Source organism: Pomacea canaliculata, linkage group LG3 (assembly GCF_003073045.1).
Source record: "Pomacea canaliculata isolate SZHN2017 linkage group LG3, ASM307304v1, whole genome shotgun sequence".
Lineage (NCBI taxonomy): Eukaryota > Metazoa > Mollusca > Gastropoda > Architaenioglossa > Ampullariidae > Pomacea > Pomacea canaliculata.
The window spans coordinates 39,308,278-39,335,097 of record NC_037592.1 but is presented as its reverse complement, the minus strand read 5'-3'; the positions used below and the strand labels follow the sequence as shown (position 1 = coordinate 39,335,097).

General features: G+C 43.8%; 2 protein-coding genes across 2 annotated transcripts; both read right to left on the bottom strand.

The window, feature by feature from the left end:
- Positions 1 to 463: 463 nt before the first annotated feature.
- LOC112559675 lies at positions 464 to 25,873 on the bottom strand. The gene is made up of 7 exons (XM_025231009.1): positions 25,772 to 25,873; positions 6,691 to 6,853; positions 6,238 to 6,298; positions 5,647 to 5,760; positions 1,579 to 1,650; positions 1,194 to 1,377; positions 464 to 748 (listed from the first exon to the last, which is right to left on the bottom strand). Exons 2-7 carry the CDS (start codon positions 6,848 to 6,850, stop codon positions 464 to 466), a joined length of 876 nt encoding a protein of 291 aa, XP_025086794.1. The 5' UTR covers positions 6,851 to 6,853; positions 25,772 to 25,873.
- Positions 10,373 to 24,845, bottom strand: LOC112559138. Its single transcript, XM_025230132.1, has 4 exons — positions 24,740 to 24,845; positions 24,034 to 24,105; positions 23,648 to 23,831; positions 10,373 to 10,793 (listed from the first exon to the last, which is right to left on the bottom strand). Exons 1-4 carry the CDS (start codon positions 24,808 to 24,810, stop codon positions 10,509 to 10,511), a joined length of 612 nt encoding a protein of 203 aa, XP_025085917.1. The 5' UTR covers positions 24,811 to 24,845; the 3' UTR covers positions 10,373 to 10,508.
- Positions 25,874 to 26,820: the final 947 nt, after the last annotated feature.

Sequence of the window (26,820 nt, the reverse complement as noted above, 5' to 3'; positions counted from 1 at the left end):
TATAAGAAAAATATAGTAAAACCATCTTAAATTTTACATTAGTTAGGACATTCAGCTTTATTTTAATTATAGTAAACGATTATATTTATAGGTTCATGTTTCGCTAAGTGTGAAATCCTTTGTAATAGAAGATCGGAAAAGAGACTGTGAACAAAAATATAAGTATTCTATATTATAAATTGTAAGCCAAACGTTTTCCACAAAACTGTATTACCAAGTGGAAAGTCTGTAAACATGTGGTACCCATAACGAATTTTATGAGGGACAAAAAGAAGCACTAGTTACTTCCCATTCATTGCATATCATGTCTAACTTTGTAGCTACCCCCGTGTGTGGGAAGTTAGAACTACTAATAATAGAGTTTGATATTATTATAACGCTTGTTTCAATTAAAGAGGACATAGTAAGAGTTTAAATCTGAGTTAATTGAGCTAAATAAAAGCAAACAAAATAGAGGGACAGGTCAGTTTCGTTTCGTGTTAAGGTAGGAAACTCCTGCCGTCATTCTCAAAGAGGTCGGTAATGGGTGGAAGAAGCTGCCGATGTGGAAAAACTGGAAGCCCATGTCACGTAGCCGGAAGTAAGTATCAACGGCATCAGGGACTCGTTCTCGAGGCGGAAAGTCCCTAAACAGGTGCCACTCTACCAGAAACTGCGGGACGGACGACAAGATCCCCGAGTCAAGAAGATCACGAGTGACGTCCCACTCATAGCCCTCAATGTCCAGCTTAAGCACGGTCAGCTGCTCCTAAACAACAATAACAACAACAAAAACAACAACAACAACAACAACACCTCAATGCTTCCTCATAGTTTGCAGTTGAGACGAGTACGACAGTGTTTGTGCAGAAGTCAATGCTGAATTGTTTGAAATAAATAGACTTAAAATAAACTGATCCACACTGTGTTTAGATTAGTAATGAACATTTTTAAACATCTCATATACCATTGTATCAGAAACCTAGCTTTACTTGTAATAAATTTTGATTTTAAATTCTCTGGCTCAATAAATTTGCTGAATAGCAAAACTAATGTCCTGACACAGATACGGTTGAATCCGATGGTAAATGTCAGCTGTTGTCTGAGACACATCGTATCTTGTAAGACCTTACATATTAATATTACAACGATACTCTTCTATACAATAACTAACTTGACCCCTAGAGGTCAGTACAAGTGACAGTTATTCTAACCTTTCTGTGACCCAGGAGGTCAAGGATTGTCTGCAGACGTCTCTTCGGCCAACCGTTGACCGCAGGGTGCTGTTCATCATACTCATCGACACTGGGTACAAAATCGTCGTCGTCCTTATCGCTGATGCCCATTCTCTGGAAGAAAACACGGTCCCCACGCTTGTGGTCAGCAGTGTCCAGCATGCTGCAACATGACAAACTCTGACAATGCTCTCCGTGTTACCCACTGCATGCATGATGAAAGATTATCCACGGCAGCTGACACCCTACAAAGTGTTGCTGTTTTGGTTCATCTTCATAATATAATAATACAAATATTAATATAAAAGAAAATATAGATCTATATACATAATTTTAAAGCAAACGAAATTGTGACTTATTTTACCTGTCATCAAAGGAGTAGACGGTGCATCCTATGGCTGCCATGGCTTCATCAAAGCTAAAGTCATAGTGAATGCTGAAAATATATTTTACAGATTTGTTCTTATTTTTTTCCAGAAAATATTGTATTCATATTATTTAAAGTTTTAAAAATATACGTAAATAGGATCTTCTTTAGTTTATCTTTTATGTCTCTTTTAAGCTCTTTCCATGCAGAGATATAAAAACACTTACAAACACACAAGACAACAACACTTTAGACTGCGAGTGAAGAACGTACAGGTGTGTTGTGATTATTGCATGTCTGTGAGTGTGTTCGTGTGTATGTCAGAGGGGGTGCACGCATCAATAAAAAGTCAAAGAAAAATGAAGACATTAAACAGTAGAATTTATAAGATCATTTTGAGCTTTAAAGACCAGCCTGAACTGTTCGAGTTTTTTCAGATAACAGTAAATATAGGTGATATAAAACTAACCTGTAAATTTAAGAAAGAAAGATAAACAAGTTGTAAACTACATGCATCTCTCATTTGAGCTTTAGTTTCGTTCAACGGTAACAAAAATAAAAGAAATGGTTTTAAAAGTAATCAATGTTAAAAAAAATTGTCGTGAAAACAGAAATAGCATGCACAATCCGGTGGACACAGAAGTTTTGAGTAATGTGAGTACTAATAAATAATAAGACTTTCCAGGTTCCAGACAGCGGCTTCCTCATCGCCGGAGACTTTAACAGCCAGTCCCAGAGTTGGGGATACAACATCCTTGACAAGCGAGGAGAAGATATCGAAACCTGGCAAGACGAGAACCATCTAATCCTTGTCAACGACCCCACAGATCCACCAACCTTCTACTCGCGCCGCTGGCACACAACAACAAAACCAGACCTGGCTCTCTGCACAGACGACATCCACAAGAATTTGAGCAGAACAGTCTTAGACCAGCTGGGAGGAAGTGACCATCGCCCAGTACTCCTTACCATCACAGGAAGTACGACACCTGAACCCCCGCAGCACGCCAGATGGAATCATAAGAAGGCACAGTGGGGGCTGTTCAGAATACGAACAAATGAGCTCACGAAAGACATCAAGGTGGAAGGACTAAACATCAACAACGTCGTCAAAGATTTCAATGCCAGTATCATCAAGGCAGCCAAAGAAACTATCCCACGAGGGGTGCGAAAGGACTACACTCCGTACTGGACAGCAGAACTTCAGAGAGCTCACGATGACCTGACAAAAGCCAGAGAAGAAGCAGAAACCAACCCCAATCAAGAAAACAACATCAAGCTGCAAGAAACAAATGCCAAACTGCTAAGAACAAAAGTAGAGTGCAAGAGAAGAAGCTGGAGAGAAAAGACAGCAGGGCTGAATATGGAGAGAGACACCACCAAGCTGTGGAGGCTGACCAAGGCACTAAATGATGAGGGTAACAAGGGACAGAAGATCACCCTTGAAGAAGATGGACAGACACTGACAGATAAGGCAGCAGCAAATGCATTTACGCAAGCATATGCAAAGGAGAGCAGCATCACCATCCCACCGCATCTGCAAAAAGAATTCAGAAAAGAAGAGAAAGAAAGGAAAACAAATGGGGATGTCCATGAGTCGATGCAGCAAGATATCACCATCCAAGAACTGAAGAATGCCATCAAACAGCTGAAGAAGAAAAAATCTCCAGGTCCAGACAACATAACGAATGAGATGCTACAACACCTTGGCAGCACAGCCCTCACTAAACTACTGGACATTTTCAACCTTAGCTGGAGAGAAGGCCAGGTACCTCAGTACTGGAAGGAAGCCAGGATGATCCCTGTTCTGAAAAAAGGGAAGAACAAGTCACGAATCTTGAGCTACCGCCCCATCAGCCTGATAAGCTGCGTCTGTAAAACCATAGAGCGCATCATCAATCAGCGCCTGCAGTGGTACCTGGAATCTGAAAGCATCATCATCCCAGAACAAGCAGGCTTCAGAAGATACAGAAGCACCGAAGATCAGACAACGCACCTAGCGCAGGTCATAGAGGATGCTTTCCAAGCCCAGAAGGTCACCCTAGCGGTCTTCATTGATATGCAGAAGGCTTTCGACAAGGTCTGGAAGGATGGACTCCTGGTCAAGCTCCAGCGAAGCAACATCAGCGGCAACATGTACCGGTGGATCAAGTCCTACTTGCACAACCGAAGAGCCAGGGTGCTTGTAGACGGACACTGTGGCCGTAAGGTGCTGCTACGACACGGAGTACCACAAGGGGAGTACTCTCGCCGACCTTGTTCATACTCTTCATCAACGACCTGGTACCAGAGCTTCCAAGGGGAGTCCAAGCAGCACTGTATGCAGATGACCTGGTCATATGGTGCTCAGAAGAGTATGCAACAACAGCAACCTACAGGATGCAGCTTGCACTAGACAAAGTGGCAGCCTGGGCAGATAACTGGTGCGTTACCATCAACCGTGACAAGACAACAGCCACTCTTTTCTCTCTCTCCACCAAAGCGCAAGCTGGCAGACTAAAGTTGGGAGACACTCCACTGACACTTGAAGACCAGCAGACGTACCTGGGAGTCACTTTTGACAAAAGATTGACATGGAAGCAACACATCCTAAACGCAGAAGCAAAAGCCAGAAGAAAGCTGAACATCATGAGAAAGCTGGCAGGAACACACTGGGGCGCCAACGAAAAGATCCTGAAGACCGTGTACCAAGGTACTGTAAGACCACACCTTGAGTACGGATCAAGCACCTGGATGACAGCAGCCAAGTCACACCTTCAGACTTTGGACAAGGTGCAGAACCAAGCACTGAGAGTAATAACAGGCGCCATGAGATCTACGCCAATAGACAAGATGGAGCAGATAACAGGCATACCCCCATTAAACAAGAGAAGGGAATGCAAAGCACTCGTGCAGGCCACCAAGTACAGGCACAGTGAAGACCACCTGATGAGTGCCAGACAGAAACAGCTGTCCTCGGGAAGGCTGAAAAGATCCAGCTTTGCGCGAGAGACGCAGGCACTACACAGAAAATACCAAACAAAGCTTCCTGCACAGGTCCAGGTACCGACTCTCTACCTCGATCCTCCTCCTTGGAAAGACAGAACAGGGAACATTACCATCTGCACCACAGTTCCTCACCTCACAACAAAGGATGAGCATAGCGACGTGAGCAAGAGAGCCCTGACGCTAGCCATGCTAGAAGAAAGGTACCCCCAGGAATCATGGATAAGGGCCTACACAGACGGGTCAGCCACAGACGCTATCCAGAGGGAGGGGCCGGCGTGTACATCCAGTTCCCAAATGGACAGTGGCAGGCAGCAGCAATACCAACTGGCCTCCACTGTACAAACTATAGAGCAGAAGTAGAAGCCCTGGTCCACGCAGCAAACATCATCAGCAGCAGAGCAGACCATGACAGCCAGGTCGTCTTCCTGACCGATGCTCTGTCGGTGCTGCAGGCAGTCAACAATAACAAACTGCCAGACCTGGAAGCCGCGCTGCTAAACATCAAGTGCCTCAGAACGGCTCTGCAGTGGATCCCATCACACTGCGGATAGATGGGAATGAGGAAGCTGACAGGATGGCTAAGTTGGGTGCAGAGGACGAGCAAGAAGACAATGCAGTCAACATGTCAGAGATGAAAACCATCATTAAGTCTCTGTACAGGCCACAGCAACCACTGGACAGTTACCATCAGCTGTCCAGATCGGACCAGGTCGCTATCTTCCGCCTCAGGACTGGGCACAACAGGCTGCTTCACCACCTACACAGGAAGTTGCACCTAGTGCCGTCCCCGAGATGCTCTTGTGGAGAGGCAGACCAGACTGTAGAACACATCCTACAGGACTGTAGGAATCTCCGTACCCTGAGGAAAGAGACGTGGCCACAGTCGGAGACCCTGCACAACAAGCTGTACGGGCCGGTGGAGTCTCTGCAGAAGACCACCGATTTCATATCAAGAGCTGGTCTCCAAGTGTGAAAGAGGCGAACGACAAAAAAAAAAATAAGACTTTCCTAAGAAGTGGATGGTTTTCACGAAAATCGGAGTAAAGACATGAATTGTAAGTAGTTTCAGAGACTTACCCAAATGAGTACACTAAACAGTTGTTCTGAGGGACAAGGTTATCATCAAAGCAAACATCCCAGTTTCCCATTTGTTTTTTGTTTTTGCAGGTGCACCCTCCTCTTAACCAGTCACTGAAACAACATTCTCATCTTATGTAATTTTGTAAAACTAGTTTAGCTATCATAATAATGAAAGGTCATCAAGAAACACAAATTTCATGTGTAATGAGAGACAGGTGAGTACTTGATAAGTCATTCCTTAACTCGCTTTATTCATAACTCCGTGTGACAACTATTCATCCGACATGCTGCACAGTAACCTGCAGTGATAAACGCTCGAGTCATTATTTTAACATAAATGTAGACATTGTGAAATACGTTTAGACATTTTAGGTTCATGGATTTTGTATTTAAATTAAAATAAACTTAAATATTTAAAAGTTGTAAAACATTCTAAAAATATCGTGTTTTCTGTGTCCCAAAATCTCTAAAGATAAAACTTCTTTACTGTTCGCATTTCAATACTTGTAATTTTCCTGTTATCCATCGCTAAGCACTAGACAGTTATCTGTGTCTTCTTTATCTCACGAATGTTTATTAGTTTCTTACCTTTCCATATCACAAACACGCCCCCACCATGGTACAGTCCACAAGGCTCGTTTGTCTGCCACTGACGGTATCAAATGTTTGATGATAACGACTGATGTGATTTGATGATTCGTGTAACTGTATTCTGTTTATTATCAGCCATCTGTCTGTCTGTCTGTCTGTCTGTCTGTCTGTCTGTCTGTCTGTCTGTCTGTCTGTCTGTCTGTCTGTCTGTCTGTCTGTCTGTCTGTCTGTGTAGATTCTTGTATGAGTATCTGTCTTTTCTGCTTTAAGTATGACTGTATGCATATGCTTGTTTTGTTTTATTTGTAGTCTCATTTTTAAAATTACTAAAATTTTTGGAAAGGTATTGTCGTGAGTGTCTCACATGAGTTTTCATCAATGCACCAAGATCTTAATATTACTACTTGTATTAGTAGAACTTTCTGACTATTATGTTACTGTAATACTCACTTCTCCATGCAAAGCAAATGTCGACATTGTTTTCTTGCAAAGTAGAAAGGTCTGGCAAGTTGTGGGAGGGTAAAATTAAATAAACGACAGACACTACTCCAAGAATTGTCATGAACACAATGCTGGTCCGTCTGAACCTTCTGGAAATGTTCATCGCCATTTACTGCAAAGAAAAGTACGATCTGGCTTAGTTATAAAACAAAATGTCAGCTCATTTTCTTCTTTTAAAACAACAAAACTACAAATCAAGAAATTTGGTGAGGTTAGATCAGATATAAGTATAGATTGTATAAATACATGTTTTTACTTAATGGTCTTCTATCAAATTGTATTTTCACATTAAGAACTTAGTAATTGTTTTTATGGGTTGTGCGTGTTTTTTTGCAACGTGTATTTGATTCTCATCAAAGTGTACAATACAATATTAAGGCTTTAAAGACAGATTACATAAGCAGGATTATATCAGAGGAAAAAATCATTTCAGTAACAAAAGTTAAACCTAGTAGTGGAATGAGTTAAAATATACTAGCAACATTAAGAGAAATATAACACCAATACAAAGTACAGTATCAGGCAAATAAAACTCCAGAAATGTATAGTGTTAGGAATGAAATTTCTGTGAGTACATGAGTGTTTATGGACACTGTAGTAGGCATGGAAGTTGAAGTGAGTGAGTGAAGGAGAGTACTCATGGCGTACAGGACACAATAACCAACCGCACTTGTGTCAGATGAAGACAAGATCAGGATGAGTGTTTTAGTAGTTCCTTACGATGTCGTTGTTGTTATTATTATTTGCTCCGACAAAATCAAAGGTCATTTTCATCTGGAATTGTATTGTACATTCAGTATTAGCTACGGCAAAATGTTATTTTTACAGATGCAAATGTTGCAATATTCTGATGTTGAACTCATTTGTAATGAAGATCAAGAAAAGAGACTGTGAAAGAAACGTACAGTGAATTGTCAGCCAGACCTGTTCCACAAATTTGGATACGATATCATCAGCTTCTCTTTACAGGTTGTGTGTGTTTGTGTGTTTGTGTGTTAGTGTGTGTGTTTGTGTGTGTGTGTGTGTGTTTTCTTCTCATAAATCAAACTCAAATCGCTCAACAATACTATAATTGCTTTTTCTTCTTTATATCTATTACAGCGGAATTGAACAGAAGTGAGAAATAATTTACATTATAGACTTACTGATACTCCTTGCCGCCTGTCGCATGCGGGGTCAACCCTGACCTTAGCTCTGACGGAAGGAGGGCGTTGCCGCATCATGATCTGACGTCATGATCTGACGAAATTTTGTTTTGTTTTGTTATTACGTTTTTTGGCGGGAAAAAGCGGAGACGATGAAGGATCTCGATGGCGGCGGATGGTAAAAAGTATCGTCTTCAGTGGATTTGGGAAAAGAAGTGTCGTCTGCCAGACCTCTGTCTTCGGGAGTGAAATTGCAGCTAGTGTTCCAGTCGTGAGGACGGACTAGAGACCTTAGTGGTGGTGACTGGAAATATCGTGTGGAGATGGCGAGATGGAGGTTGAACTTGTGTATAGTCGCTCCTCTGTTTGGAAACGTCAACAGCATCGTCAACTCGTTCGTCTACAGTTTCTGCAATCCGACCGTTCGTCTAAAGTGTGACTTGTTTTTCTCTTCTGCTCGAAGAAGTTTTGAATTGTGGTAAATACTTTGCAGATGACTGAAGGTAAAGGAGAATTTCTATCGTGCTGTAAGGACTGATACAAGTAACCTGACTGTGTCTGACAGGATAATGCTGCTTACATGCAGATGCCAAACTGTGTTTTTTTTTAAATCCTCTTTACATATCCCTATCGTCGTTTCTTCATTTTCTTTCGTTCTGCTGTCCGGCATTGTGTCAACCGTCTACCCTGCATCCTCATCGCCTCGTCGGCGCGTGGACGCGTGACCCTGCTGCGCCAGTGTGCGGCCAGCCTTACGTGGAGCCGCTGGGGTGAGGACCTGCGAGCAGGGTGTCACGTGACCAGCGCCCTACCCACGCCTCGTACCTGGACGAGAGGAGGGAGCGGGGAGCCAGCTGGAGGAGAGGAAGAGGGGGTACAGGTTAGCTATTTACTTGGTTAATAAATTTGTTTTGTAAATTGAATTTTGTCTTTGTCGTTGTTGTGTGGTCTCTGAGCAGCTGTGGTTCCATGGTACGTCACTAGCCGTCTCGGTCCTTGCGAGGGGTTACGTGTGTGCATCCTGCGACGTCTGAGGATGATACGCGACACAACCGACAGACCACACACACACAAGTAGATGTACTGCATACCATTCTCTAAAACTTACGCCTGCGTCTGTTACGAAGGGTTGCTCTTGTGCCAACGGTTTCTTCTTCCGGTGAACTTTAACCTTCCGCTCTCCCTCGAAAAACTGTGCCTTAATTATAAATATCTATTATAGTAGACGTAAAACCGAAGAACATCAGGGTTGCGAAAAATAAAGTTTCGAAAAGCCAAGAATCGAAAACTGGACTAAATTTTCACAAACAAAGAAACTGTTCATGTAAGACTTTTCAGGCAGTCTCCACTTCCCACGCATGTGTCTCTGCATCCAGCGTGTTTCCTCGAGAAGTGAACAACTGGCCATCCGTTAAAAAACAAAAAGTCCGCATTCGTCAATTCAGAAACTTTCAATCGCTCACGAACATATTTCTATTCTCTCGTGCCTTACACTTTGTCCCTCAGAGGGTGAGCAGTGAGATGATACCTATAGACCAAAGCCCTGTCAGATGTATCAGACGTGTTCTGTGTTAGACACGAGTGGTCCGCACTCACTCCCACACTTACCTCCCTTGTCTTTGTCCTTGGACTTCTAGCAGGGAGACCACCCTCCTTGCAGACAGGTTTGTTTGTTTGCCTGGTTGGTTCGTTTCTTTTAAAAAAAACTCAAACCTTTGAACACTACTTTTAGGGGTTTTTTTTCTTTTTTATCTGTGATAATTTCAGGGATTTGAAAAGATTTGAGAATGAATCTTTAATGTGGACTAGTGGAGTGCCTGATTCTGCCTTCAAGATGATAAGGAGAAGGAGAAAGCTAACATGCATGAAGAAAAATCCTCCTTCTTGTATAATCTGATATTACTTCGCTCGACGTACAGTCAGCAACAAATGATTTCAAAATGGCAAATTAAATTAAATGAAAATTGTAGAAAATTTATAATACCGTTATCGAAGATATTAAAAACTAAATGAACATATCATGCATTAAAAAAAGCTCCGGCAATAAGACATTTGTATTAAAAATATAAAAAAACAATGACCAACTTAATACCGGAGGAACATTTTTACTAGTTAATTTTTTTTTTTCTAAAACGCATGTCAATACCTCTTTACTAAGTTATAAGAAAAATATAGTAAGTCCATCGTAAATTTTACATTAGTTAGGACATTCAGTTTTATTTTAATTATAGTAAACGATTATATTTATAGGTTCATATTTGGCTCAGTGTGAACTCATTTGTAATAAAAGATCGGAAAAGAGACTGTGAACAAAAATATAAGTATTCTATATAATAAATTGTAAGCCAAACGTTTTCCACAAAACTGTATTACCAGGTGGAAAGTCTGTAAACATGTGGTACCCGTAACAAATCTTACGAGGGACAAATAAAAACAATAGTTACTTCCCCTTCATTGCCTTTCATGTCTAACTTTGTCAACTACCCAGTGTGAGGGAAGGTAGAACTACTAATAATAGAGTTTGATATTATTATAACGCTTGTTGCAATTTAAAAGGACATAGTAAGAGTTTAAATCTGAGTTGATTGAGCTAAATAAAAGCAAACAAAATAGAGGGACAGGTCAGATTCGTTTCGTGTTAAGGTAGGCAACTTCTGCCTGCATTATCAAGGAGGTCGGTGATCCGCGGTAGAGGCTGACGATGTGGAATGACTGGAAGCCCATGTCATTCAGCCGGAAGTACGTTTCAACGGCATCAGGGACTCGTTCTCGAGGCGGAAAGTCCGTAAACAGGTGCCACTCCACCAGAAACTGCGGGACGGACGACAAGATCCCCGAGTCAAGAAGATCACGAGTGACGTCCCACTCATAGCCTTCAATGTCCATCCTAAGCACGGTCAGCTGCTCCTAAACAACAACAACAACAACAACACCTCAATGCTTCCTCATAGTTTGCAGTTGAGACGAGTACGACAGTGTTTGTGCAGAAGTCAATTCTCAATTGTTTGAAATAAATACACTTCAAATAAATTGATCCACACTGTGTTTAGATTAGTAATGAACATTTTTGAACATCTCATATACCATTGTATCAGAAACCTTGCTTTACTTGTAATAAATTTTGATTTTAAATTCTCTGGCTCAATAAATTTGCTGAATAGCAAAACTAATGTCCTGACACAGATACAGTTGAATCCGATGGTAAATGTTAGTTGATGTCTGAGACACGTCAGTAGTATAGGCATGTTGCATCCATCCCCCATTTGGGGAGCCGGAAGGGGAGCCGTGACGTCACCGCCGCCATCTTGCCGGAAGTCGGATGGGGGCGGCCATCTTGTCGGCCATCTTGCCGGAAGTCGCATGGGGGCGGCCATCTTGATGATGCCATATCCGTGACGGCCATCTTGTCGGCCATCTTGCCGGAAGTCGCATGGGGGCGGCCATCTTGATGATGTCATATCAGTGGCAGCCATCTTGTTGGAAGTCTCATGGGTGCGGCCATCTTGTCATGCCCCTTCCTCCCCCTTACCACGAGTGACTTGCCCCTGGGTGAGCGGGGAGGGACGGTGCGGGTCGATAAAGTGTCGCGTGCTGTGTTTATGATGGCACAGATGGATCCGAAGTGGAAGCACCCTTTCACGTGCGTCGTAGCGGGGCCTACGGGCAGCGGAAAAACGTGTTTTGTGGTTCGCTTTTTAAATCATGTGAAAGATATGATGACTCCTCCCCCTGATGAGGTGGTGTGGTGTTACGGCGAATGGCAAGAGGGATATCAACGCTTAGAGGGAGTGACGTTTGTAGAAGGGTTACCTAACGTAAACGATTGGCGAGGTGATAAGCACCGATTGATCATCATCGATGACTTGATGTCTGAAACAGATCAACGTGTGACTAAGCTATTTACCAAAGGTTCTCATCATCGCAACTTGAGCATCATGTATATCGTGCAAAACCTGTTTGGAAAGAACAAAGAGCAGAGGACCATCAGTTTAAACAGTCATTATCTGGTCGTCTTTAAAAACCCCAGGGACGCTTCTCAGATCACCCACCTAGCCAAACAGATGTATCCTGGAAAACTTAAATACAGTGATACCTCGGTTCTCGAACATAATTTGTTCCGGGAGGACGGTCGAGAACCAAATTGTTCGAGAACCGAAGCAATGAAACCCATAGGAAATAATGGAAACTGGATTAATTCGTTCCAAGCCCCAGAAAATGCCTATTTACTGGCCTAATTTGTATATAATATGTAGAAAAACATTAGTCTCAACAAGAAATAAGAAATAAAAGTGTATTTATTAAAACAAAAACAAAAAAAAAATAAAATGTACTGTACAGTACAGTAAATTGTGTTTCATTTACTGTACCTGTACCAAACTTTATGGCAGGAGGGAATGAATGTGGAGGGAGGAGGGAAGGGGGATGGTTATTGTTTTGAAGGGGAGTCCTCTTCAATAAAAACAGAGGGTAACTGCTCTTCGGGTGTTTCTGTTCTCTGTATCTTTTACTGAGGAGAATCAGAATCTTGCTCTGCAGTTGTTTGTCTGATTTCTTTACGGAAGAATTTGTCAATTGTTTGCTGTTTTTTTCTCCTCTGCACTCACACTGATGACGCAAGCAAGGCATGCTGGGCCGAATGAACGCCATTCGGCTCAACTCGGCTCATCTCGGACGTTCGGATGTTCGAGTTCCAAATATTTGTTCGGATTCCAAGACAAAATTTTCTCGAATTTCCTGGTCGAATACCGATTTGGTCGAAAGTCAAGGCGTTCGAGAACCGAGGTATCACTGTATGTTCAGGAGAGTTTTAAGGACGCGACATCGGCGCCTCATGGTTATTTGCTGTTTGATCTGCGACAGGAAACACCGGATCATCTACGCTTAAGAACAAACATTTTTCCACCGGACCATCAAATGGTGTACGTTCAAAAGTAAAAAAAAGAGCACCATGTCGGCACGAATCGAGCGAAATATGTCAATGCTCAAGCTGTTGTGCGGTGCTAAACCAAAGGTCATCAAAGAAGTGCTGAAAGGAGCCTCCCCCGACTTGATCAAGGCCATCAGCGAGTGTTCTCTTAACGTTTTAAAAGGGCATGTTCATCTCACTCCGGCTCAGAAAAAGCGACTGTGCAAGTACAAAGAGGACTTGCGGCTCCTGGCACGCAGGAATACTTCTGTGAAACGCAGAAAGCAGATTCTTCAAAAAGGAGGTTTTCTTTCTTTTCTTTTAAAACCCATTTTGGGCGCCTTGGGAGGACTGGTGGGATCGTTTACCTCTAACGAGTAATCATGGAACACACCAAAAAACTGATTTTGATGGATCCCCAAATGATACCACCACCACCACCACCTGTTTCGGATGCCGTTGGGTCAAAGTTTGACAGACATGGATGCACAGATGCGCGATATTTTGGAGCGAAGGGATCTCAGTGTACACGACAAAGCAAATCTCTACCAGCAAACGTTGTGGCGGTTTTTGAGCAGGTTTGGACAGTACAGAAACAGACCCTTAGGGATGGTTGATGTGAGACGGCAAGAACCAACGACACCATCACCACCACCATCACCACTACCACCACCACCACCACCACCACCACCATCACTACCACTACCACCACCACCACCGGTTGTGCAAGAAGATCCCGTAGAGGCAGAGGTCTTGGGAAGCGTCCCAAAATCGATGAAGAAAAAGGCCGAGCGACTGTTGCAGCACTTTAAACGAAACCCAGAGCTCACTTGGAACGAGCGGGGTGAAATTTTGTATGAAGGACAGGCCGTCAAAAATTCCAACCTCGTAGATTTAGTGAATGATGTTCTCAGAAAACGAAAACGTGCTAGAAGCCCGCGAGGCTGGGAAACTTTTGCCAAAGCTCTGCGTCGAATGAATGTTTCTCAAGACTTGGTCGGCCATCCTGACCGGTGGAAGTTTATTACCGAAAAAGAGGAGCCGGTGAAACATGTAGAACGTCCGACCTGGGAAACGTTGTAAGCGATGGGTAAACTGGCACAACACTATTACACACCACGGCAACCGGGTGCTTTTGGAGGTGTTGCGGGCTTAGCGCGCGTCACCAAGTTAAAACCAACGGTCGTCAAAGAATGGCTGAGTCATCAAGACACGTACACGTTGCACAAACCCATTCGTCGCTCTTTTGTACGCCGGCGCATCATCGTAGGTGGAATCGATCACCAATGGCAAGCAGATTTGATCGACGTGCAAAGACTAAAGCAGCACAACGATGGCTATGCCTATCTTTTGACGTGCATCGACGTTTTTAGCAAGTTTGCCTGGGTGGAACCGCTCAAAAACAAGACAGGTCCTACGATGGTGGATGCTTTTCGACGCATTTTTTCTACCGGTCGCAAACCCAGAAAGCTGCAAACGGACAAAGGAACCGAGTTTTTAAATCGCACGTTTCAAAAATTTTTAAAAGAAGCTCACGTTGACTTTTTTGTGACGGAAAACGAAGACATCAAAGCTGCCGTTGTGGAGCGCTTTAATCGAAGTTTGAAAGAAAAGCTATGGCGATATTTTACCCGAAAAAACACTCTCAGATACAAGGACGTTTTAACGCCGTTTGTACAGGCCTACAATCGCTCCTATCATCGCAGCATCAAAAGAGCACCTGTAGAAGTCGATGCCGATAACCAGGAAGACGTGTGGCAGACGTTGTACGGTGACCAGCAGCAGCAGCGTGTGACAAAAACGATGACACCAGGAGACCGCGTACGAATCAGCAAGGCGAGGTCAAATTTTAAAAAAGGTTACCTCCCGGCATGGACAGAGGAACTCTTTACCATCAGTCGCATCTATGATTCCGAACCCACCACCTATGTCTTGAAAGATGACCACGGGGACGAACTGCGCGGAACGTTTTACAGCCAAGAACTACAAAAGGTCGGTGCAAAAGACACGTATCGAATCGAAGAGATTTTGAAGCAGCGTGTGGGGGCAGGAGGAAGAAAGGAGTATTTAGTCAAATGGTACGGTTACGATGCCTCATTTAATTCTTTGATTCCGCAGTCGTCGCTTACCCGGTACTGATGGAAGGCACACCACCACCACCACCACCACCAACACCACCGACTGGCTTGTGGCGCATCATGGGACGTCGAATTCCTCGAAGTGAAATTGTATTTTTTTTGCCAAATGATCCTTATTTATGTCGTGGTCGGCGTCTCGCTCTTTAATCTGACACGTGGACACGGAGCGGACAATTTGTGGGTGGCTTTGCTCGGTAGCTGTCTCGGGTACGTGCTTCCCAACCCTGCTATCGACCCTCCTCCCCCTCCTGCTGCTGCTGCTTCTGCCCACCACCACTAAAACATGTTTTATCTCACCCTACCCAGCAACAGCTCGATGGAATATTATCCAGACAACTCTGCTAGTCACTATTTTACTAAACTTCCTCAGACCATCGACTTGGAGCGAGAATTTGAGGTAGGACTATCAGAAATTCAACTTCCCAATTCGTATCTCAACGTGGCCAAGGGAGATTTTTGGATCGAATATACTACTCATCTGCCTTCTGAAAATGAAGTAAGAGCCAAAGCAAGGTCACCAGAGAAAAAACGAGTCGAAATTCCTGGTGGACTGTACGATTCGAGCGAGTATTTTGTGTGGTTTCTCAACACTGTTTGTCAGAAAAGCCTTCATCGTGCTTCGGACCCTTTGGGCAAAGAAAAACGCCTGTGGATCGAGTACGAACGTGCCTCCAAGAGCACGCACATCAAGCTGTACGAGGAAAATACGACGATTCGGCTGAGTCCAGCGCTACAGCGAGTGTTGGGATTTTCAAGAAACACGTTTTTAGGAAAAGGAGACTATTATTCGACCACGAATGTGGATCTGAACGAAAATTTTAAGAGTGCCTACATCTACTGCGATCTGGTCAGTCCGCGCGCCGTGGGTGACGTCATGGCCCCGCTTCTCCGCATAGTGCCCATGACCGACAAGACGCAAGACGTCGTGCATTATATCTTTGAAAAACCTCACTACATCCCACTCAGCCGGTCAAATTTTAATTCGGTGGAAATCCTTTTAACGACAGACACGGGTAAAGAGTTTTCATTTAGCAGCGGAAGTACCATCGTGACGCTTCATTTTCGTCGGAGGACCCACTTCTAGGAGGATGGTACGTTACACACCGTATCATAGCAATCCTAAAATCTACGAGGACTACTACTGCTCTCAGGTCGGACATGGCTTGTCTGTGTTTGCCGGTGGGCGTCACATGCGAGGAAGAGGACTCGGGAGTCTGTTGAGCAGCGTCGGACGCATGATTCTTCCGCTTGTCAAAAGAGGTGGAAAAGCTTTGTTGAAAGAAGGTCTACACACCGGCGTTCAGGTTGCTCAGGACATGATGTCTGGTCAAAATTTTAAGACGGCGATACAAGAACGAGGGAAAGAAGCAGGCAAGCGTCTGTTTAACCAAGCCGTCAGTGCAATATCAGGATCCGGTGCGCCCCCTGGCGAACCTGCCCGAAAACGTATAAAACCAACATTTCACCGACGACGTGTTCAAAAGAAGAAAAAGAAGACGACGAGCAGTACGGCAGACATCTTTGGTTAACATGGCTCTCATCCACCCTAAATCTTGCGAGAGCGTACATTCCGGACTAGACTTGTTTTCCGTCCCTCCTACGCAAACGGCTGTCGAGGAAGGTTCTTTTGTAGAGTATTACCCGCTAAGTGCCATCTCGACAGGGGCTCCCATCGAATTTTGTATCAATGGCGCCACAGAAGACTACTTGGACCTCAGCAACACCTTTTTGCACGTCAGAGCCAAAGTCACCGAGGCTGATGGGTCAGATTTGGCCGACGGTAAAGACGTCGCTCCCATCAACTACTGGTTGCACAGTCTGTTTTCTCAAGTCGACATTAGTTTAAACGACACTCTCATCACATCTAGCGACAACACTTACCCGTACAGAGCTTACCTGGAGGCGACGCTAAACTTTGGTTCTGAGGCCAAGAAAGGACATATGACGGCTGCCCTTTACTACAGAGATTCAACCAACCACCTAGATGATACGCAGGGAGACGCAAATGCTGGCCTCAAGATTCGGCGAGACATGAGTGCTAAAAGCAAGGAAATAGACATGATTGGTCGTCTCCACGCAGACATTATGCATCAGGAACGCTACATGCTACCAGGGGTGGACGTCAAGATCAGACTGATCCCGTCTAAAGCTGCTTTTAACTTGATAGCTCACGACGAAGACGGAGGATATCGCAGCACCATCACACACGCTTCTCTGTTTGTCCGCAAGGCCAAACTCAACCCTGCAGTGTCGCTCGCACACGAAAAGGCGTTAGAAAAGGGAACGGCCAAGTACCCCATGAAAAGGGTGGTGCAAAAGACTTTTTCTATTCCAGGAGGACAACTGTCACACGTTCAAGACAACCTGTTTCTCAGTCAATCTCCCACGCGCATCATCATCGGTCTAGTGGATACCGCCGCCTTTAACGGAAAATTGAAGGCTAACCCGTTCAACTTTAAAACACACAACCTGTCCTTTCTTTGTCTGTACATGGATGGACGTCAAGTGCCTGCCAAACCGCTGATGCCCGACTTTGAAAATCATCACCACGTCAGAGCTTATCATGGGTTGATGACGGCTACCGGTCATACAGGACGAGATTCGGGCAATTACATCGGTTACAGGTATGTTTGTGTGTGTGTGTGTGTGTGTGTGTGTGTGTGTGTGTGTGTGTGTGTGTGTGTGTGTGTGTGTGTGTGTGTGTGTGTGTGTGTGTGTGTGTGTGACTGTGTGTGACTGTGTGAGTGCGCGCTACACGTTTTGCCTTTATGTTTCAGGGACTTTGCGCTGGGCTACACCCTCTACGCGTTTGACTTGTCACCCAGTTTGGTGGACGGAGACCAGTTTGAGCTGGTCAAGAGCGGTGCGCTGCGACTGGAGCTAAAATTTAGCGACACCTTACCCAACCCTGTTCATGTGATTGTCTTTGGTGAACTCGACAGCATGATTGAAATTGACCGCAGTCGTCAGGTGCTGACAGATTTTTCAGCATGAACACGCGTGAGATTGCAGCCATCTTAGGCTCGGACATTCATGCTAGACGAGTGTTTAAAGGCGTATACCCTAGAAACAAATTGCCAACTCACCTCTCTCCTCGCCGTCCAAGTGCCTTCATCATCAACACCGACACAGCCTCTAAAAGGGGAGAACACTGGGTAGCCGTGTGGTTTGACGGACTTGGTAAAGCCGAGTACTTTGACAGTTTTGGTCTTCCTCCACGTCATCGTGACATCAACCACTTTATCGAAACTCACAGCATCCGAAGTCGTTACAACGATCGTCTGTTACAAGACTTGACGAGTTCAGCCTGCGGACTGTATGTGCTATATTTTGTGATGATGAAAAGTCGCGGTGCAAGTCTCCATAGGCTCTTGGCTCCGTTTCACGCCATCAACCTCCGGACCAATGATCGCCTCGTTTACAGAATGGTTCGACACCTACGTCACCGACCAACCCTCTCCATGCCTCTATAAAAATAAAACACCAGTCTCTCTCTTGCACGTCTCAGCTACACCACACATCCGCCATGGCTCCTGTTGACCAGAATGCTTCTTCAACGATGTATCCGCTCGGCAAAGATGTTTTTGCTTCTGTGCGAACGTGGAAAGGCATCGTCAAAATTCACGTTCGACACTACACGGCTCCCATCAACGGCAAAGAGGGACGACGTTTGCCCACCCAAAAAGGAGTGGCAATGGACTCACAACAGTTTCAAAATTTGTTGAGGGTCCACAAAAAGCTGGCCACCGACTATCGCAGGCAGACAGAAAATCTTCCCGATACGAAACGACCCAAGAAGCTTCGCATCGATAACGACGACGACGAAGAAGAAAAAGACGATGATGTGTTTTTTCCAGATAACCCAACAGTGTAAAAACTTTTGTGTGTGTGCGCCAAAAGATTTTCTTCCTCCGCAACCTTGTTCGGGGTAAAGAAGCCTCCCAGCGACGACACATTGTGAACTTTGTGTGTGCGCCAAAAGATACTCACCGCAACCTTGTTCGGATTATAAACCTAAAAACTCGCAGCGACGACACAGTGTAAACCTTTGTGTGTGTGAACCTATCGACAAAAACAGAGACGTGAAAACAAAAAACAGTAAGCTACTCCAAAAACTTTTTTTTTTGCCGCGTGTACAAACATACTACAAAATGTTTCTTCTTCTTCTTCTTCTTCTTCTTCTTCAGACTGTTTGTTAAATAAAACGATGTCTTAAAATGTTACCACGGTTTTTTAGTGTGTTTGTGTGTGTGTGTGATGGATAAAGGTTGGTTGGTGAGAGAGAGGAGTGCCATCCAACCACCAGCGGTCGTTCACCTCTTAATTTTGGCTAATGATGCTGGCAGACCGCTGTAGGTACCCAGATGACAAGTTTATCGCCGCCACTACTGTGATGAGCTGTAAGATTAATGTTGGCTAATGATGCTGGCAGACCTCTGTAGGATTTCCCCCTTGCTCGCACTCATCTGTGATTCAGCTTTGACCACGTCAGCGCATGTAAGCCACGCCTCTCTGAAGCGTCTGTAAACCACGCCCTCTCTGACTCGCAACCAGTCCCGAACAAACTTAAAAGTTTTGAGAATAGTATATATACCAACTTCACAGCTTTGCTAGTCCCTGTTGATTTTCCAACGCCTAGCAAACATGTCGAATCCAAGTTTCCTCAGAACGCTCGTCTGTATGGTCAACGAGGCCATAGTGGAACATTGCAATGGTTGTATTATCAACCATCCCTCCCAGCACCAGCACCCGTGCATGACCATGACTTTTGAGGAGGGTGTTGGCTTGTATCTAGAAAAGATCTTAGCCAAGATGGACAGCAAATTTTTGGCCGGGGAAGTCTTTCCCATCTTAAAAGACCAGCTCCTCGAGGCGCAGGAGCAATTCGTCGCCGAAATACCCGTCATTGTATTAAGTGACTCAGAGGAAAAAAACGACGACGATGTTTTTCTCTTTGAGTCGCCTCAACCCTCCACTTCCTCGGCGGTGGTGCCACCACCAAAGCAAAAGAGGCGGCTAGGGTCAGAAGAAGAGGGTGTACAGACCAAAAAAGTCAGAAGAAAGCTGTTTTTCCCCTCCTCCTCCTCCGACGACGAACAAGAAGAGTTTGATGGACTTACTCAAGACCAAATAGAAAAGATGTTTGAGGAACCTTTCGACGCCTAGCCTCCCCCTCTTTCGCCTTTTTTTTTTTTTTTTTTTGGCAGTCGATTTAGCCTCACTTCCACGTGGTGACTGCTGGACAAAGGCTCACTTTTGAAATATTCTGATGCAGGATTATTTTTGGAGTGAGCTTTTGACGAAGAAGGCTAAAAGAAAACCCCTCCAAACCAACACTAGTCTCTCTCTCTCTTGGGGAAAAATACACGAGAGCCATACAAGCAAAAAGGGGGTGGTCGGGTAAAAATAAGCAGATCTCTGCAACTAGGATTAAACAAGACACAGCTCCCACACTAAAAGCGTCCTCACATACCAACGCTTGGGAAAAAAAATACACGTGTGCAGTGTGTAAAACGAAGAGTGGTTAGGGTGGGTGGGAAATGGTACCATGCTAGTAGTAGTAGCGGACGTTCACCTCTGTAAGATGAATGTTGGCTAATGACGCTGGCAGACCACTGTAGGTACCCAGATAAGTTTATCGCCGCCACTACTGTGATGAGCTGTAAGATTAATGTTGGCAGACCGCTGTAGGTACCCAGATGACAAGTTTATCGCCGCCACTACTGTGATGAGCTGTAAGATTAATGTTGGCTAATGATGCTGGCAGACCTCTGTATGATTTCTCGCTAGCTCTGTGCTTCAGACCCGTCAATCACAACGCACGTGAAGCTGCCTTTTGGTGAACTACCAATCACCTCGCCTTTAGCATCTTTTTAGTCCCTTAGACTCCCTCGAGCTATTCATTCGAGCGGCAAAACACGTACATTGAACACGACGACCTCGCGTATTACTTTATCATGGCAGAAATGGCAGAAAATGATCACCTGGTAGAACTGCTGTTAAACAGTAAAGATATTGATCAACTGTATGGAGACAGCCTGGATTCACTTCTTCATCTTGCTATCCACGAAGACGACGAAGAAATGGTAAAAGTGTTAATTCGCTCTGGTGCCAATCTCAACATAGCTAACGCTGATGATTATACTCCTCTGGGTCTAGCCTTGAGTCTTGACAACTCTAGAGGAACTGCAATTGCAAAAATGCTGGTGCGAGCAGGAGCTTTTCCTAATATGAAATCTGTCATGTCGTTAATGTAAGAAACAAAGCATACACCTTTAAATATTTCCTGTTTTAAAAGGAATTTTGAATTTGTAAAGTTCCTTGTGGAAGAGGTATTAATACAAACTGATTATTGTAAACAACCATCATCAAAAACTGCAGCTTCAAAAATGAAGCACTTTTTAAATCAGGGCGCTGGAGAGAAATCAACACCGCTTTACATGGCTGCTTCCAGTGGAGACCTCCAGCTTGTGGAGTATTTAATTAAGGCAGGTGCTGATCCGCATTTAGCCTGTTTGTCTGGGAACTTTCTTCATGCTGCTGTGAAGAGTACGTGCCTAGATGTCCTCAAAAAAGGGTTGCGATATCGACTACAGGGACTCTATTGGTGAAACTCCGCTTCATATTGCGAGTGAAACTAACAATTTTCCTGAGGCCTGTGAACTTTTGCTGACCAGGGGTGCTCGTCTAAACGCACGAGATCATTTCCTGAGTACCCCTCTACATACGAGCATTTCTTCCAGGCAGGACTCCAATACAGAAATCTTGATGCAGCATGGAGCTGATCTCAATGCCGTCGACAAAATGTAAGTTTAACTAAAGTGTCATTTAATGCTCATTTGTATTTATTATTAATTTTGCGCGCGCGCGCGCGCGTGTGTGTGTGTGTGTGTGTGTGTGACGTCATAATGCTGAGATTTAAAAAACAACAAATGATCCATAAATGTATACATCAACTAGTATTAGGTTTTCGTAATTCAAAATGCTTCTTGCATCACACTCAGTCCTCAATTCATCAAACTCTACGGGTCGCAAACAACAACAACAAACAACAACAACAACAACAACAAAATAAAAATAAATAAACAACATAAATAATAAGCTGTCCATGTTTTTTTTTCTAAATTGTTTGACTGAATAGTTTGGATGTAAAATTAGCAAGCACATTGTCGGTTACATGATGATTTTATGATTTTTTGTTTTTTGTTTTTGTTTTTGCAGGAATGCACCACCGCTCTACTGGTGTCGGAATGACACTATGATCAAGTACCTTCTTATCACCGGAGCACCCTTAACCAGAGCAATGCTCGAACATTTCCCGTATAAATGGCTCCTTATGTGGGAATCAACCCAGGCGGCATGGCTACAAAACCACATTAGTCAGCCTCGGTCCCTCCGGGCTCTATGTTGTTTTGCTATTCGACAGCACCTAAATAATGTCAGCGATGGAAAAACCATCATGTGGAGGATTCAGGCACTACCGATCCCCAATCCCCTCAAAGACCTGTTGATTTTCAGAGGGTTGCACGCTTCTCTTTGTCAAGGAGATCAAAGGTTTCCTCATTAGACTATTTCTCAAATAAGAAAGACAATTTTTCTACATAAAATACCCTAACCTGTAACTAAAGTCTTTGTTTTAAGTGCTTGCTTAGTAAATGACAAACGTTTTGGTATCTTACTCTTGTGTCATTGAGAGATAGTTTGTGATGGTACAAAAAGCATACAAACAAAAAGAGATGACGACATTTGTGTGTGTGTGTGTGACATGGTCACCAGCGCAACGCCAAAAAGACAGCGATCCGTCCCTTTTCCAGGATACATCTGTTTGGCTAGGTGGGTGATCTGAGAAGCGTCCCTGGGGTTTTTAAAGACGACCAGATAATGACTGTTTAAACTGATGGTCCTCTGCTCTTTGTTCTTTCCAAACAGGTTTTGCACGATATACATGATGCTCAAGTTGCGATGATGAGAACCTTTGGTAAATAGCTTAGTCACACGTTGATCTGTTTCAGACATCAAGTCATCGATGATGATCAATCGGTGCTTATCACCTCGCCAATCGTTTACGTTAGGTAACCCTTCTACAAACGTCACTCCCTCTAAGCGTTGATATCCCTCTTGCCATTCGCCGTAACACCACACCACCTCATCAGGGGGAGGAGTCATCATATCTTTCACATAATTTAAAAAGCGAACCACAAAACACGTTTTTCCGCTGCCCGTAGGCCCCGCTACGACGCACGTGAAAGGGTGCTTCCACTTCGGATCCATCTGTGCCATCATAAACACAGCACGCGACACTTTATCGACCCGCACCGTCCCTCCCCGCTCACCCGGGGGCAAGTCACTCGTGGTAAGGGGGAGGAAGGGGCATGACAAGATAGCCGCACCCATGAGACTTCCGACAAGATGGCTGCCACTGATATGACATCCATCAAGATGGCCGCCCCCATGCGACTTCCGGCAAGATGGCCGACAAGATGGCCGCCACGGATATGACATCATCAAGATGGCCGCCCCCATCCGACTTCCGGCAAGATGGCGGCGGTGACGTCACGGCTCCCCTTCCGGCTCCCCAAATGGGGGATGGATGCAACATGCCTATACTACTCACGTCGTATCTTGTAAGACCTTACATATTAATATTACAACGATACTCTTCTACACAGTAACTAACTTGACCCCTAGAGGTCAGTACAAGTGACAGTTGTTCTAACCTTTCTGTGACCCAGGAGGTCAAGGATTGTCTGCAGACGTCTCTTCGGCCAACCGTTGACCGCCGGGCGCTGTTCATCATACTCATCGACACTGGGTACAAAATAGTCGTCGTCATTATCGCTGATGCCAATTCTCTTGAAGAAAACACGGTCCCCACGCTTGTGGTCAGCAGTGTCCAGCATGCTGCAACATGACAAACTCTGACAATGCTCTCCGTGTTACCCACTGCATGCATGATGAAAGATTATCCGCGGCAGCTGACACCCTACAAAGTGTTGCTGTTTTGGTTCATCTTTCATAATATAATAATAGAAATATTAATATATAAGAAATTATATCTATATATATAATTTTGAAGCAAAAGAAATTGTTATTCTTATTTTACCTGGGATCAAAGGAGTAGACAGTGCATCCTATGGCTGCCATGGCGTCGGCAAATCTAAAGTCATAGTCAATGCTGAAAATACATTTTACAGACTTGTTCTTATTTTTTTCCAGAAAATATTGTATTCTTATTATTTAAAGTTTTTAAAATGTACGTAAATAGGATCTTCTTTAGTTGATCTTTTATGTCTTTTTTAAGCTCTTTCATTGCAGAGACATAAAAGCACTTACAAACACACAAGACAACAATACTTTAGACTGCGAGTGAACAACATACAGATGTGTTGTGATTATAGTGTGTGTGTGTGTGTTCGCGTGTATGTGAGAGGCGGTGCATGCATCAATAAAAAGTCAAAGAAAAATGAAGATATTAAAAAGTAGAATTTATAAGATCATTTTGAGCTTTAAAGACCAACCTGAACTGTTTGAGTTTTTTCAGATATCAGTAAATATAGGCGATATAAAACTAACCTGTACATTTAAGCAAGAAAGATAAACAAGTTGTAAACTACATGCATCTCTCATTTGAGCTTTTTTTCGTTTAACCGTTTCAAAAATAAAAGAAATGGTTTTAAAAGTAATAGATGATAAAAAAAAGTTTTTTGCAATGTGACTACTAATAAGTCAGAAGACTTTCCTAAGAAGTGGATGGTTTTCACAAAAATCGGAGTAAAGACATGAATTGTAAGTAGTCTTTAGTGACTTACCCAAATGAGTACACCAAACAGTTGTTCTGAGGAACAAGGTTATCATCAAAGCAAACAAGCCAGTTTCCCATTAGTCTTTTCTTTTTGCAGGTGTACCTTCTTCTTTTTCAGTATTTGTTTTTGTGGGTTGTGCGCGTTTTTTGCAACCTGTATTTTATTCTCATCAAAGTGTACAATACAATATTAAGGCTTTAAAGACAGATTACATAAGCAGGATTATATCAGAGGAAAAAATCATTTAAGTTCCAAAAGTTAAACATAGTAGTGGAATGAGTTAAAATAGACTAGCAACATTAAGAGAAATATAACACCAATACAAAGTACAGTATCAGGCAAATAAAACTCCAGAAATTTATAGTGTCAGGAATGAAATTTATGTGAGTACATGAGTGTTTATGGACACTGTAGTAGGCATGGAAGTTGAAGTGAGTGAGTGAAGGAGAGTACTCATCTCCTACAGGACACAATCACCAGCCGCACGTGTGTCAGATGAAGACAATATCAGGATCAGTGTTTTAGTAGTTCCTTACATAGCAAAGGTACCCTTTGCAAACTCCCTATTCGTTATTTATTTATATTTTGTTTATTAATTTTCAGCTGTGTAACATGTGGCTGAGCAAGCGAATGGCTATTATTATTTGATCCGACAAAATCAAAGGTCATTTTCATCTGGAATTGTATTGTACATTCAGTATTAGTTACGACAAAATGTTATTTTTACAGATGCAAATGTTGCAATATTCTGATGTTGAACTCATTTGTAATAAAGATCAAGAAAAGAGACTATGAAAGAAACGTACAATGAATTGTAAGCCAGACCTTTTCCACAAATTTGGATACGATATCATCAGCTTCTCTTTACAGATTGTGTGTGTGTTGTGTGTGTGTGTTAGTGTGTGTTAGTGTGTGTGTGTGTTTCTTCTCATAAATCAAACTCAAACCGCTCAACAATACTATAATTGCTTTTTCTTCTTTATATCTATTACAGCGGATTTGAACAGAACTGAGAAAGAATTTATATTATAGACTTACTGATACTCCTTGCCGCCTGTCGCATGCTGGGTCAGCCCTGACCTTAGCTCTGACGGCAGGAGGGCGTTGCCGCGTCATGATCTGACGTCATGATCTGACGAAATTTTGTTTTGTTTTGTTTTTACGTTTTTTGGCGGGAAAAAAGCGGAGAGGATGAAGGATCTCGATGGCGGCGGATGATAGAAAGTTCCGTCTTGAGTGGATTTGGGAAAAGAAGTGTCGTCTGCCAGACCTCTGTCTTCGGGAGTGAAATTGCAGCTAGTGTTCCAGTCGTGAGGACGGAATAGAAACCATAGTGGTGGTGACTGGGAATATCGTCAGGAGATGACGAGATGGAGGTTGAACTTGAGTATAGCCGCTCCTCTGTTTGGAAACGTCAACAACATCGTCAACCCGTTCGTCTACAGTTTCTGCAATCCGACCGTTCGTCTAAAGTGTGACTTGTTTTTCTCTTCTGCTCGAAGAAGTTTTGAATTGTGGTAAATACTTTGCAGATGACTGAAGGTAAAGGAGAATTTCTATCGTGCTGTAAGGACTGATACAAGTAACCTGACTGTGTCTGACAGGATAATGCTGCTTACATGCAGATGCCAAACTGTGTTTTTTTTTAAATCCTCTTTACATATCCCTATCGTCGTTTCTTCATTTTCTTTCGTTCTGCTGTCCGGCATTGTGTCAACCGTCTACCCTGCATCCTCATCGCCTCGTCGGCGCGTGGACGCGTGACCCTGCTGCGCCAGTGTGCGGCCAGCCTTACGTGGAGCCGCTGGGGTGAGGACCTGCGAGCAGGGTGTCACGTGACCAGCGCCCTACCCACGCCTCGTACCTGGACGAGAGGAGGGAGCGGGGAGCCAGCTGGAGGAGAGGAAGAGGGGGTACAGGTTAGCTATTTACTTGGTTAATAAATTTGTTTTGTAAATTGAATTTTGTCTTTGTCGTTGTTGTGTGGTCTCTGAGCAGCTGCGGTTCCATGGTACGTCACTAGCCGTCTCGGTATTTGCGAGGGGTTACGTGTGTGCATCCTGCGACGTCTGGGGATGATACGCGAC

Bases quoted from the DNA above. Each gene is read 5' to 3' on its own strand.
- LOC112559675 (XM_025231009.1), bottom strand. From the start codon at position 6,850: ATGGCGATGAACATTTCCAGAAGGTTCAGACGGACCAGCATTGTGTTC. The intron at 6,299-6,690 runs GTGAGTATTACA...TGATACCGTCAG, and splicing joins CATTTGCTTTGCATGGAGAA to TGGCAGACAAACGAGCCTTG. The intron at 1,651-5,646 runs GTAAGTCTCTGA...ATATATTTTCAG, and splicing joins TGTTTAGTGTACTCATTTGG to CATTCACTATGACTTTAGCT.
- LOC112559138 (XM_025230132.1), bottom strand. From the start codon at position 24,810: ATGGGAAACTGGCTTGTTTGCTTTGATGATAACCTTGTTCCTCAGAAC. The intron at 24,106-24,739 runs GTAAGTCACTAA...ATGTATTTTCAG, and splicing joins TGTTTGGTGTACTCATTTGG to CATTGACTATGACTTTAGAT. The intron at 23,832-24,033 runs GTAAAATAAGAA...GTCATGTTGCAG, and splicing joins GTCTACTCCTTTGATCCCAG to CATGCTGGACACTGCTGACC.